General features: G+C 42.7%; 1 protein-coding gene across 4 annotated transcripts in view; it reads left to right on the top strand.

The window, feature by feature from the left end:
• LOC116043577 (membrane-associated guanylate kinase, WW and PDZ domain-containing protein 2) overlaps positions 1-12,499 on the top strand; it is a 43,361-nt gene extending 30,862 nt beyond the window's left edge. For 2 of the 4 annotated variants that reach the window (XM_031290366.2, XM_031290365.2), the window contains exons 11-17: positions 655-718; positions 824-1,237; positions 5,901-6,101; positions 6,217-6,293; positions 6,453-6,599; positions 8,209-8,347; positions 9,395-12,499. In XM_031290366.2, coding sequence (XP_031146226.1) covers positions 655-718; positions 824-1,237; positions 5,901-6,101; positions 6,217-6,293; positions 6,453-6,599; positions 8,209-8,347; positions 9,395-10,461 — 2,109 coding nt within the window. In that variant the 3' untranslated portion in view covers positions 10,462-12,499. Of the gene's footprint in view, positions 1-654; positions 719-823; positions 1,238-5,900; positions 6,102-6,216; positions 6,294-6,452; positions 6,600-8,208; positions 8,348-8,736; positions 8,841-9,394 lie in introns of all 4 variants that reach the window. The other 2 variants (XM_031290367.2, XM_031290368.2) reach the window with 2 other exon arrangements.
• The last annotated feature ends 2,127 nt before the right edge of the window (positions 12,500-14,626 follow it).

The raw sequence follows: 14,626 nt of genomic DNA, 5'->3' as shown, positions 1-14,626 counted from the left end.
GAGGACCAAATGGGAGGAAAGTCAGGAGAAGTATTGTGAACTAAACACAATTCATAGTTGATGGGTTGAAACAGTGGCTTTTTTGCTTAGTATGAATCAATTTCTGCTTGCTTCCCCTTGCCATGGGGTGCATGAGTTTCTCTTCTCTGGTGGCCTAAAGAGATCAAACTATACAGTATTTCACAAAAAAATGTAAATGAGAGAAAAGTCTGAAAAATAATCAAAATTTTGAGTAAAATCATTAATTTATTTCCTATATTTGGGGTGGCAGTAGCTCAGTCAGGGAGTTGTGTTCTTGCACCTCCTGTGCACTGCCAAGGTGCTCTTGAGCAAGGCACCGAACCCCCCCAACTGCTCGGGGCGCCTGTCAAGCACTCGCAGCCCCCTCACTCTGACATCTCTCCATTTATACATTTATAGGACCTGAGCATGTGTGCATTTCAGACCTATGTGTAGTGTGTTCTAGCAACATAGTGAACATTTTTTAATTTCAATAAAATGTTTAAATTATTACCTTCATAAATATTCATCTCCCTTCCTCCAAGTTACTAAAAACATGCTAATCAATCAAAATGAGAGATGAACACCACCTTGTCAAATGTACCCAAAGAATTTCAAAATTAGTCACAATTTATACATGCGTTTTTTTAACAGGTACAAACAGTTCTCCAGGAACACACCAAACAGGCGGAAGTCATCTTGTTGATTTACAGAGGAGGTAAATGATTCACATTCGTTGTGGAGTCAGTGATTTTAGTAACTGACTAACAAGTATTCACTGTGGCTAAATTCATCTCACAGTTATTTTCTCTGTCATTATCAGGCATCTATCACTCAACCATCTCCCCTGGCTCCACCCGGAGACTCCCTCCGCCTCTACTCCGCCCCCCTCCTCCACCTGTTGGTTCAGACATCTCCTCTGTGCTCCCAGAAGCACTGCCTATGCCCCGTACCTCCATCAGCAACCCTGCCTCCCCAGCCCCGATGTGCTCCTCGCTGATCCAGAGCACCAGTTTTTTGGAGTCGATTCCAGTGACCCTGACCATGGACCCCAAAGACTGGATCAACACGGGCCTGGAGGACGAGGCGGGCAGTGTCACAGTTCCTGACTCCGGTCTAGAGAGGCAGGGTGGGGGACGAACTTGGCCGCTCAGAGGGTTTGATGTGGAGCTGAGGAGAAAGCCAGGAGAGGGCTTTGGGTTCGTCATTGCCTCTCAGGATGTGGAGAATGGCAAAGGTGAGAGCCAACTACTACAACTATAGTAACAAATCATATTGTGCAACATGTGTATCAAGCTTTAAATATAGTACATGTTTTGCAAAACTGTATTTCTTTTCATCTAATGATCTGAAGTAGAAGTGTATGGCATTACGCAGCATTAGTTGAACTTTTTTGGCTCAGTCTGATTTTTTTGACCGTTTGGTTACCTGCCCAGGGAAACAGGATTCATTTGGATGTCCTTGTGGACAGATGCACCATTAGGTAATTGCAGATTAAATAGTGGTGGTCACCATGGCTACATGCCACCAGATGAGTCATGATGCTTCATCAACCCTTTTCTTATAAATTATTTTATATTTTATAATTTATATATTTATTTTCCCCCCAGGCTGATTGTATTGTTGAAGGAAATCAGTTGTGGCATCCACTATTGTCACAGAGTGGTTTATCATGGAGTTCTCTTTTGGCTAGCTAGCAGAAAACATTTCTCTATTTTCATGAAATTCTAAATGCAAATGCACTTTCCATGAGATGTTTGATAGTTGTAGTTTTACAGGGGGTTATGTGCTGGGCAGTAACTTCCTGAAGTTTCAGCTTGGTGCCTGGCATTGGCAGTAACCTCATATTTATTGTGCAGACATCATGAGAGTGGTATTCATCTTCTCATCGAACTCTTAGCAATAAAGTAAATAAGTGTATTTCCCCAAATGTCAAAATATTCCTTTAAGAAGTGAACAGGGTATTTACAATTATTTTAGGCTCTTTTTAATACAATTTCTCTCCAGCAAAAACGTATTTAGTTAAAAGTATCATATCACTAGTATCGCACTCTGTTTTCTCGATCCGCTCTGACCTGATAGGACATTGAGGCTTGTTTATGTTCTGTCTGGCAAGTGAGCACATCCTCCCCTGATTAGCTTTTAGTGTAGTGCTTATGAATAGCCGGTTAACCGCAGCATCCCCATGATGAATTACCCCCCTCTTCTCTTCCTATGTGTTGCATTTGCTGCCCTCTATTCCGGTTTGATGCAGTTCATTTTGCTTTATGGGCCAAGCAAACACCGTTATGTTTTCATGGTGAGATAAAGGTTGTAGGTGCACATGTCTCTGCAGCACAGACACCCTCCCTCATCAAAACCACCACTTTATTTTCACAGAAAGAACAGAGGGGACCTGTCTCTGCATATCTGCCTTTATCCTCCTCTATCATTTCCTCTTCCCATCTCTCTCTTCCACTTCCTCTCATCAGTCTTTCTCTCCATCGCTCTTATCTTCCTCACAGGCTCACACCCACTATTTCCCTTTCTCACCCTCTCTCTCTGTCTCTCTCTCTCTCACACACACCCTTTGACTCTGCAGTAAAAGTGTCCAGTCTGGTTTTTCAAAAGATTAAAACTCTCCCCCTCTCTCTCTATCTATCTCTCTTTCCATCCATCCCTCCCTCCCTCCCTCCGCCTCCCACCAACCTCTCCATTGCTCTCTGAATGCTCAAGAGAAATGCCACACTGAACATTTCCCTCGCAGAGGAGCAACAGAGGGGACAGCCAACCTGTGTTTCAGCTCCTGTTGACCGTTACATGTGAATCTCAACACCTCCAAGCTGCCTGACAAGGAATTGAGGATTACATTTTTTGTTTGTTTGCTGCGCATGCTAATCAAAGAACCATGCTGGAGAGACTACAGTCTGCTTTGAAAACTGTGAAGGAGTCTAAACGTAATTATTCACTCCACTTCTTGTTTCATGTTTACTAAAAAGAAAATGGGAGGGTATCGGTTTGGTGCAGTGTTTCATGTTCAGCTGTGTGCATGAGCTAGAGGTTATAATTCCGTATTGCACGCTAAAGTTTGCTCGGTCAGATGTTGACTTTGGCAGTATGAAAGTTACATCCACAGGCTCACATCTTCTAGATGTCAGATAGTTGATGAAACTGATGCTGTGGCAATATGTATTGTGGTTATTATTTTTTTACTGTTATACTGGATGATGATTTCAGCAGCAACAACAACAACGGATATAAGGGAATTTAAAATATTTTTAACCCAGCCAGGCTTAAAGCAGCACACAACTTGATGTGTTAATGGTCTTTGTATTAGAGCCATTAGTGAGCTACACAGGCATAAAAATTAATGGATTTAACGGACAGTATTAGAAGTGCTGTCAGCATTAACTCCCCTGCACACACTCTACTTGTATGAACGATCCTGCTAAAGACCAACAGTGCTCTCCCCGCTTTCCGGCATGTGCTGGACATGTGCAGGCTGCTGTGGGGATGTCTGCACCGGCTGATGCATCTGGGCTGCAGAGGGGGATTTTGTGATGGCGGGGAGGGGGGGCTGCTCCCACTCCTGAGCTGAGCGGTGATCAGTGCAAAGCGTCAGAGGCTGGCTGGCTGGCTGGCTGCTGGGTATACTGCAGTGGGATTACTCTGGACAGGAGAACATGGAGAGCCAGAGGAAAATACACTATGATACAAAGCAGTCCATTTGGATGCATCTGTGTGTAGTTTAAGTGTGTGTGTGTGTGTGTGTGTGTGTGTGTGTGTGTGTGTGTGCATGTGTGTGTGGCAATGTACATCTGTCCAAATCCCTCTGCGTGTGAGTCACTGTCTGTGTGTGTGTGTGTGTGTGTGTGTGTGTGTGTGTGTGTGTGTGTGTGTGTGTGTGTGAGTCACTGTGTGTATGTGTATGTGTGTGTGTGTGTGTGTGTGTGTGTGTGTGTGTGTGTGTGTGTGTGTGTGTGTGTGTGTGTGTGTGTGTGTGTGTGTGTATTCATGTGTTTGGCGACTGTTGGACTGATGTATTATGCATGATAAGAAGACTATTTGCAAAGCTGCCTTGGCTTTGATTTGACCTGATTGCCGTTCCTGCCTGGGTCACCCAGATTAGGCCCAGATTGGAGATGTGTCTCTGGACTCAGAATTATAGGCTGTACCTTTTAGCAGGATCATCAATCCAATGTGACATAACAACACAATATTCCTAGCGCCCACAATTGCATTTTGATTACATGGCTATTCATAAGACAGTTTAAACATGCTATTTATTTGTTCTATCCTGGAGGGATGTAGACTAGGACGGCGGTTATTTACCTCAGCTGAATGAGAGTTTCAAAATGTTTATGCTGCCTGATGGGTTACATAAGGCCACTGGCAAGACTCTAGAGGGGCCAGCTGTCACCAAAGCCCAGCATAACCTCAAAGAGTCTTCAGGGAGAGCGCAATGGAGAGTTTACTAAGATACAGAACGAGGAACAGAAGATAGAATTAGAAGTCTACACAGACAGAGACAGACTGTCCAGCTAAAAACTGTAAGAAGCTTTTTAGTTGGTGCAGGAGATTAATGGAAGCAAATTTATTTTCAGGCTGCTCAATATTTTTCTCATCAACCCCAGACGCTGACCAGAGTGGAGCTTAATTGTGAGTGATCTCTTTGTACAGAAGATAAGACAAATTGAGTTCCTGATGCATGCAGCTAATTGTTCCTCCTCACAGTGTACGCTCACTTCAATTCAGAGGTCAGTTTAATTGAACAAAAAGACAGGAACACTTGCACATCAACTGCAACCTCAGCTACACTCTCCTGTGTATAATAGCTCTCCAGGAGTAATATGTGGCAGTGTAGGGGCTGGGAGATATTGGTGTGTGTGTGTGTGTGTGTGTGTGTGTGTGTGTGTGTGTGTGTGTGTGTGTGTGTGTGTGTGTGTGTGTGTGTGTGTGTGTGTGTGTGTGTGTGTGTGTGTGTGTGTGTGTGTGTGTGTGTTCTTGTTTAACTATATTGTGGGGTCCAGAAAACAGGAATACAGTATACTTGTGGGGTCCGGACAGCTTTGTGGGGCCAAAATGCTGGACCCCACAACTTTAAAGGGCTGTTTGAGAGTTGGTTTTAAGATCAGGGTTAGAATTAGGTTATGGTTAGGGTAGGGTTAAGGTTAGGCATTTAGTTGTGATGGTTAAGGTTAGGGTAAGGGGCTAGGGAATGCATTATGTCAATGACGGGTCCCCACAAAGATAGTGAAACGCACTGTGTGTGTGTGTGTGTGTGTGTGTGTGTGTGTGTGTCTGTCCTGTATGTTAGAGGCATGCTAATGCAGACAGACTGCAAGTTTGTGGATCTTAGACGAGCTGAGCATAAGAATCACTGTATAAACCGAAGTGTAAATATCTCCAGTATGTTATGCAGTTTGACAGATTCAGGACAGAAATATATTGCTGGAAAAGCTTGTGTTCCATCACAGTTTTTTCTTGTGGAGGACGACAAGTCATTGAACAGCGAAAAACAGTTCCTGGTGTGTCAGCGGATGGAGAGATAGGTTGATAGATGGGAAGATGAAGGAGCAGAGGAGAGTGTTTCAAGGAGACAGTGGGGGAGGTATAAAAGAACGCTTCTGTGGAAAGTACTTTATAAAGTAAACCCTGCCAAAAACGATCCAAAGCTTAATTAAGGCTTGTTTTAGGAAATCTGGCAAACGCACCGGTGAAATAAATCTTCTTGCTTTTAAATTGATCTGCATTTGACCCAACTTGTTACTCACTGCCTTCAGTTAAAAGCAAAGTTTTGGAACTCTGTGTTCCAATTGCAACTTTATTTGAGTATGAACTACTCAACAAGTAACTCAAGCAACAAGTCATTGAAGGTAGTAGTAATTGAAGTTAACAGATGTTTTCTGTCCTCTTTTCAGCTGCTTCACTTCTCCCTCACCGGTTTGTGACGGTACGTCGAGGCAGCCCGGCGGCCAAGAGTGGTCAGATTCGGCCTGGAGATCGATTAGAGGCAATAGAGGGACGCTCGGTTGTGACTCTGCCTCATCGGGAACTTGCTCAGATCCTTCGTCGAGCAGGAAACACTCTGCGCCTCACCATTGTCCCCCGACCCAGCACCTGTAAGCATAGACACAAGTATCCAGGAAACACACACACACACACACACACACACACACACATATATACAGCCTGGTTCTTGACTTGCAACCAAATTTTAATCACCATTTATTTCAGATTCTTCAAGCCTTTCAGAAACCACTGAGTTTGACCCCAGTAACCGAGGCAGGAAGGGTCAGAGGTTGCGTCCAAAGGTGAGAGCAGCACCGTAATTAATAACGTGTGCCTCATGATCACTTTATTGAGTGGAATTTTGCGGTAATTTTTATCTTATTTACTGTCTGTGTGTAATATTCCCTGCTGTGATGATGATCAGTCCCTCCCTCTGTGCTCTCTCTGCACTCGTCTCTCAGCGTGACTCCAGGTATTACAGTGTAGACCTGGATCGTGGCCACTCAGGCTTCGGATTCAGCCTTAGAGGGGGCAGTGAGTACAACATGGGGCTCTACGTCCTGGGACTGATGAAGGGGGGGCCAGCCTCACGGAGCCTAAAAATGCAGGTGTGTCTATTGACTGTAATGTGTGTATATATATACGTATGCATTATCCATTGAGTGTATCATCTCAATTGTATTATTGTTATTTCCACTTCTGTATGTGAGCATGTGCAGTTGTACACACATTTTTCTTTTGAACAGACATTGGATGAAGTTGGCATTGATTAATAACAGGATAGTTGTAATTACATACTATATACTTCTACTAATACAAAAAAAAATATGTTCCTGTACTGTATTTTGATGTTGTGTTACTTAAAAATGTGATTACAATATTTATTTTCAATTTGCAGACAAGCCTTGCTTTTGGTAAACATTTCAGTTAAAGCAAGACACTTAAAATCCCTGAAAAAAAGCAACAATAAAAGTTACAGTTTAAAAAAAACAACAAAAGAAAACATCTTTAGGTATTATTTATTGGATGAAACACTTAAAACTCATCTGATCTTCTTCATCGGTGTGGTTGATTTGATTGACTCATGGATTACTGAGACACTGGGACAAATTCATTGTACATGTATTTCCCGCCATGATAAGTCAAAATGTCTGCTGTATCTTAGTTACTGTTACAGGTTTATTAGTCTCGCTTTGCCAGACTTTCCTCCACAGTGTGCTGCGGTGGGTCTGGCTAGTCCACACAATATTCCGGGATGGGAGAAAAACGTGCTCTGGTTTATTGCCATTTCTTTAAACCAATCACAATCGTCATGGGCGGCGCTAAGCACCGGGCAGAGTCACGGTGCCTCTGCAAAATAGCCTCGGCTGTGTACGTTTAAAAGTTGTTTTAGTTGTGCAACAGAAAACTCAGATTGGACAGTTAGTCTAGCTAGCTGTCTGGATTTACCCTGCAGAACCATAGTCCTCATAAATCCACCGGAGTTTAGAATTACAACACAGAGAAAGCGTAAGGTAACGGACATCCGGCCGAAAAGAGTTAGCCTGGCTCCGCCCTCCTACGTACTTCCACTCAATTTTCATTTTCCTTCAGTACTCCATCTGGGTTTGCGGTATATTCTTGGGTTTTCTCCGGCCAAATCTTTGGCGGTCCAATCAGCGAACAGAGGGAGTGGCTGAGAACGATGACGTTGAGGTTGTGAGCTAATTTCAGTTGTAGTTCCGTAATGGCGGCGAAGAAAGATGCGATCAAAGCCATTCGGTCCGTTGTGGCAACACTGCCGAATATCCAGAAGTTAAAGCCCGAGCAAGAACAATCTATGCTGAGTTGTGTTGGTGGCCATAATGTTGTGGCCCTCCTCCCCACGGGGTTCGGGAAAAGTTAGATTTTCCAGCTGGTGAAGGAGTTAGCTAAGGCGAACGCTAGCGATGCTAAGCTGACGTCACGACCAAATGTTAGCGATTGGTTATGGCAGATCCAGAGTGGCTCTGGGCAAATCCAATAGTTTTAAACTTCAACAGAGTGGCCAGACTCTCTGTACAAATGAAATATACCAGAGTCTGGTAGGACCAGGCTAGAAAAGAGTCCAATCCCGAAAGTGGAACATCGTGGATATAGACTACAGGTTTATATTACAGAATATTCTGTTATTTGTATGATATAATACATATGATATTTAATGCCGTGGGCGTTGTGTTTGTGTGTTTGGGGCTGCAGGTGAGCGATCAGCTTGTGGAGATCAATGGGAACAGTACAGCAGGGATGACCCACAGCCAGGCGGTGGAGCAGATCCGCAGAGGAGGCCACCGCATCCACCTGGTCCTCAAGAGAGGAAACGGCTATGTGCCTGACTATGGTGAGACACAGTGGGAGGATATTTCAGGGATGTTACCACCTTGTGTTTACAGGAAAAATTCTAAGCATGGAAATATATGATATATTCAAATTCAAGACATTCAAAAACTTGGAACCTCTTGTCTTTTGCATGTGATGCATTTGTCTTGGGTGTGTTTTTTCTTCTTTACCTGTGGGACTGATTCTAACTAACATACTTTTACCTTTTTACTCTTTCTTTTTCTTTTGTGGGATTTCCCACCTTTTAACCCACATCTGATCCTCTTTTTTCTGCTTTTAACATTCCCACACCACATTTTCCCTCTGGATTTGGGCTGTCTTGGTTTTCCTTTTTTTTCCCCCAAACATTCCTCTCCTTTCTTTTCTTCTCCTTTTCTCTCTCTCTCTCAGTGGAGCTCTCCAGTTTGTCTCTATGTATGACCAACTCCAAGCTAGGCGAGCCTTGCTTCTATGTCATTGGACGGACAGAGAATACGCGGTTGGTAATGGTTCCTGTTAGTTCTCCCATTTTCTGTCTCTCTACTGTACATTCCTCTACTCAGTCACCACTGCTGTCTTCACTCGTAGTGAAACATACATCACAGCCTGTGTGTTGGACCTCCTTCTTATAAGATCATCTTTATTATCAACTTAAGTGATGCTGTAGAAATTTACAATATTATACCGATTTCTTGCCCAATTTAGTTTCCCTCAGACCTATCTCTGAACAGGCTGCACCAGCTTCACAATTTGTAAGCACCCTGAATTATTTACCAAAAAGAGTGGTAAAATGACACTATTATGGAGCATACTGATAAGATGTGTGACGTATTTCAAATGAAGGGTTATCTGAAGGTTGCACAAAAATAGAAAAGCAGTTGTTGTTACACAAGCAGACCAAATGCACTGACAAAGAAAACATAAGACTTTCTGGATTTCAGAGCTCCTTAATAACAGATTACATAATGCTCTCTGCCAGAGATTTTGCTTTTCCTCTCTTTTACCTGCCTATTCAGTCTGTTTTCTCCTCCTCTCTCCACCCCCCTCTCTCCATGTAATGTGTGCCCAGGCCGTAAGCAGAGAATCGCCCCCACCTCCCTCCTGCATCACCCCAAGGAGCAGGGTTTGGCTGCAATAGACTCCACCGGGCGGAAGGGGCACAGCTCCAAGCAGAAGAGGAGAAGCAGGTCTTCAAATGGACGTGAGAAAGAGAAAGGGACAGGAAGGAGCAGAAGAAGATGGGGCTCAGAGGGAGGAGGACGCCCGGCTTTACAAAGCCCCATCTCTGATTGGGAAGAGAGGTCTCGGGAAGCCAGGATCAAGAGGAGGAGGAGGAGGAGGAGAAAGAAAGAGTCCCAGAGTTTACCCAGAGATGCCCTCAGGAGTTATGATGATAGTGATACAGAAAGAAGGACAGTGAGGGGAAGGAAATGGGAAAGGGAGAGAGGGAGGAGCAAAAGCAGAGAAAGTCAAACTGAGGAGAGGGTGAGGAAGGCAGAGGGTAAAGAGTCTGAGGAGAATGAGGAAGAGCATGAGGTGCCTGCTGTTGAGGAAAAGGTGGAGGAAGTAGAGGGGAGAGTCAGTTTAGAGATACAGGAGAGTGACAATGATGTTTTCTTACCCATTCCAAGTCCTAAGCAAAAGCTTCCCACACCCAAACAAAACTGGGAGATGATGTATGATGAAAACTGGGACATGTCAGCGGAGTACAGGGAGCAGGAGAGGCCATGGGGTGATGACAGGGGTGGCAGTAGAGAGCCAGGGCTGAATGAGGAACAGAAAGACGACGATGTACAAAGCTGGCGTGCCGAGAAGCCCTTACGAAGCGTTGCTGTGATAGATCCGGTGTCACAGAGAAAGCACTTCTCCTTCCTCGCCTCCAAACTGTCCGTAGAGCAGCTGGACGATGATTTAGATGAGTTAGAGTCTGGAGGCAGCGAATCTGACAGCAGTGTGTCAGCTGCCAGCATCTCAGGCCTTTCTCTGGCCGCCACAGACGCTGGCGGGCACAGGCTAAAGGTGCTCCCAGGCCCTTGGCTCACACCCAGCCAGCAGAGGCTTGCTCAGGTCGTGGAGGGGAACAGGCGCCCCGGGAGGCGGACAGGGCAGGCAGGAGGGAGAAGCGCTGTCTTTTGACTTTTAACTGGAAGTAGAGCATGCAGCACCTGTAAGACACAGTATCAGATCCTGTCAGTCTCACACTGTTAGACCTCGACTTGTTTTTCTGCAGCTACCCACACTACCAACATGTTCTCTCAGTCACTTTGATATCTACAGTATGAAGTCATATTCTTTGTGCCTTTTTAGAGCTGACCTCTGGCTGATGTTAAATGTCAATATCACAACTTGTAAATGACACCAACATGTTAAAGTTATGTCTGTTTTGCTGGTGAAAAAAACAATAACATTGTCTTTTTTTTTCTGAGGAACTGTTGCCCTCACTATGTTTCACTCCTCTCCTTACGTTTGCAGCATTAGTCATAGATGTTTCCAGGACAACAAGGTATTTCAGACACCTTGGTTTAACCTACTTCCTATCTCTCAGTCACCTATCGGCATCTCTGTCTTTGCGTTACTTTAGCAGAGTAATCCTCTCTAAAGTACCGCCCTACTGTAAAAAAGACTGCATAGACATTTATGTATACCTCATGAAGATACTGAGCAATAAAAATGCAACCTTCCAAGATTATCAGCCATCCGTTCCCACTGCACTGCACCACATTGATCTGGCCGGAGAGGAAACAGTGTAACATGTTTGTACAATATCCTCTTTGTCTTATGTGGACACTTGCCTCGACTTGTAATGTTGTTCCATATAACTGAATATTTGATTGTGATAATGCAAATCCCTTTTAACAGCAGGTGTGAAATCTATATTCTGTAAATATTTGTAGAGAAATAAATGACAGAACCTATTGTAAATACTATACTAACTGGAGCCAACTGATTACTTTATTGTAATACATGATGATAAGCCTATATATATATATATATATATATATATATATATATATATATATATATGCAGTATATCTATATATTACATAAAACAGCTACCCAGTCATTTTATTTATTGTGTGATGAATTTTTGTGAAAATTGGTATATAGCTTTCGTGATGGCTCAAAATATAAACACAGACTAAGAACTATATTGTACCTGCCCTATTCATAAATGAATGTTTTGTAATATGCTGCTTGAGTGTGAATTAGGATACTCTATGTTGTACCCTACTTCAGAGGTCAGCAAAAGATGCCCACGAAATATGCATCCGGTGTGCATATTTCAAGTACTGTTAATATTGTGTATGTGGGGTCAGAACAAAAACACTATCTAGATTCTAGAGAGTGCTGTGCCCATCGTGCCACGTACAGTTGCCTTGGTAACATAAACCACTTTATCCTAACCACTGATTTTTCTTACTGTGAAAACCATTGCTCTGAGGTCTCTAATACGACAGTAAGGTAGGCTGTTTAGTTGTTTCAGTCATGCCAAAAAAGGCCCTTACTGTAAATCCACAAGAATAATTATGATTCATAATCACCTTTGCAGGATCTAAGCTCAGTGTTGCATCTAAGATGGCAAAATAGCACATCATTTTGTTTTGCTCTCTTTATACACATTCTGTTATAAAGAAAAACATCCAGGATGAATGGATATTGTGAGATGTTATTTTTCTATGAAATTGTCTTTTTTGACTCAGGTTTTTGCTCTAGATAAGCCATTAGGAAGAAAAGCTACAAAGTGACTTCACACCATTTTCATAACACAGAGTGGATTTATATTATTTAAACGTTACGTTGATTCGTTATGGCAGCATTTGGAGATGCAGACTGTTACGGATGTTTGTTACCAGCCCATAACTATCTTAAGGTCGATGCTATAAGTGAAGTCCTCCATTTGTACACAAACCACAGAACTGAAATTAAGTGCTTAGTGTACCCTGCCCATTTGTTTGCATTGCTGTGCTGCCCAGAAATGGTAGTACAGTGACCAAACCAACACACTGTATTCCCCAATCAATGACCATACAGAGTGGCTTGGTAGCCTATATGTAAGACTTATTTTATAACGTTTTCTAATGTTCTTTTTTTAGACTTTCATTTCCTAAGGGGGATCATATGGCCGAACTGTAAACACATTCTAATAAAACTGCAAATAAACTGCTGAACTAATTTCCTCTGTGGTCATGCATGTCTTTCTTTTATTGCTTTTTTTAACACCAGAAGAAAAAAGTAATGGACAGCAGATGGCAGCAAAAATGATAGGCTAGTATATTTAGGAGAGATGGGGTTTTGTGTGTGTGTGTGTGTGTGTGTGTGTGTGTGTGTGTGTGTGTGTGTGTGTGTGTGTGTGTGTGTGTGTGTGTGCGTGCGTGCGTGAGTGCGTGCGTGCGTGAGAGAGAGAGAGAGAGAGAAAGCGATTTTAAGGATCCCATCGGCTGTATATTCAGAAACAGGATGAGATGTGTGCATGAGAATAATAAATTAAAGATTGTAAAACCCTGTCCTTGGTTGTTGGCGTAAGATATGATTATTTTCCAGAGATCAACTATTAAACCTACTTTTTGCGAGAACATGGATTTTACATTTCCCATGCACGCTCACCACTCCTTCCAATTATAGTTTCCTATATTTTCCTATATTTTTCTTACTGTAGAGCAGAGCAGCCTCACCTGTGCGAGCTTATAATATTAAAGGCTACAGAGAGAGAGAGAGAGAGAGAGAGAGAGAGAGAGAGAGAGAGAGAGAGAGAGAGAGAGAGAGAGAGAGAGAAGAGGGTGAATAGTCTCAGTTCGCATATGAGCACTTAAGTACTGACACTAAAAATAACATCGCTCCGAGGCCTGCCTTTCTCCCATGTTGTCCTAAGCCGCATCCTTCTGTTCCTGTCAGCTCAGACGTCAAAAACACACATCACCGTAATAACAGCGCTGCTCCCAATTCAGGGATTAAATTAGTAGACCTAAACTATTCAAACGACTTCAAGTCAAGATTATACATATAAATGATAGAAATGTGGCACTTTTTCGCATTACATTACAGCATATAGTATTGTTTTCTACATGTACACTTCGGAATCGTAAGCGCTCAACAGGGGTCCCTGAAGTGCGCAAAGTTACAAACAACGATGCAAAATGAGACTTTAATTGTACCTTCAAAATAAAATGTCATCCGTACACTTGGTTATAAGGTCTTTATTCTACTGAGCATTTCCTCCAATAATTTGGATCATAAATGGACTTGTTTGTTGCGTACCTAAAGTAGCGTGTTAACAGAATGATCAATATATGCTGTGTAGAGAGTCATTTTTGCGAAAATGACATGACAGCCAGTGGCGGACTCAGGCTATCTGAGGGGCAGGGGCGAAAAAATAAATAAAAAGGGCACTAGCTGCATGCGATGGGGCGCCAGTGGGTGGAGTTTATTATATGTTCTTGCACCAGTGACCTGCAATATTATTTTGTACATTTTGAGGGGTTTCACACTTTATAAATACTTTAATCCATTTAGGTTCTAAGGTTTGTTATCCATTAACATGTACCGATTTTAACAGAAAGCATGCAGATGATCCATTAAAAATTCTTATAAGGGGCACCCTGGTAGCTCACCTGGTTGAGCATGCGCCCCATGTACTAAGGCTCAGTCTTTACCGCAGTGGCCCAGGTTCGATTCCAACTTGCGGCCCTTTGCTGCATGTCATCCCCAAATGTATCATTAAGGCAGGTTTACTGTATATTATATAATATGCATTTGAAGGTCACAAAAGCAGCTCCTCTGTCACCTCCAGAGTCAGTTGAACAGCAAGCAGACTAAAACACTGCAGATAATGTTAAGTGATTAAAAAAGCAGCCCAAATGCCCATCAAGTTAGCAGCTAGCTAGCCTGCTAAATCTGATTCTTCTCTGTATGAGACTCATTCAACTCAAAGTTGCTGAAAGCTCATTTGGTACAAAAAAAGGCTTTGCAATCTGAAGGTTGTATGTTCAAATCCCACATGGATTGTTTGTGTTTTCCTTCTTTCAGCACTCAGAGGACTGTTTCATAAAGGTTTTTCTTATTGTGAAAAGCCTGTTTGAATGAGCCCAACAAACTAATCCATTAAAATACCCTTAAGAGGAAAGGTAGGATTGGCTCAAATGAAGGCCCAATTCTTTTACGTTTATGACAGTTAAAAAAAAAAAAAACAACCTTAAAGGGAGGAGATAATCAATTAAAACCCATTAATTGCAATCCATTTATTCATTCATTAATTAACCTGATGATTTAAATACTCAAATGGCTCAACGAAAAAAATCAAATA

The sequence above is a fragment of the Sander lucioperca genome, chromosome 12 (assembly GCF_008315115.2).
Source record: "Sander lucioperca isolate FBNREF2018 chromosome 12, SLUC_FBN_1.2, whole genome shotgun sequence".
In the NCBI taxonomy this organism is placed as follows: Eukaryota; Metazoa; Chordata; class Actinopteri; order Perciformes; family Percidae; genus Sander; species Sander lucioperca.
The sequence above is the reverse complement of the archived record's forward strand: the minus strand, read 5'-3'. Positions and strand labels throughout refer to the sequence as shown.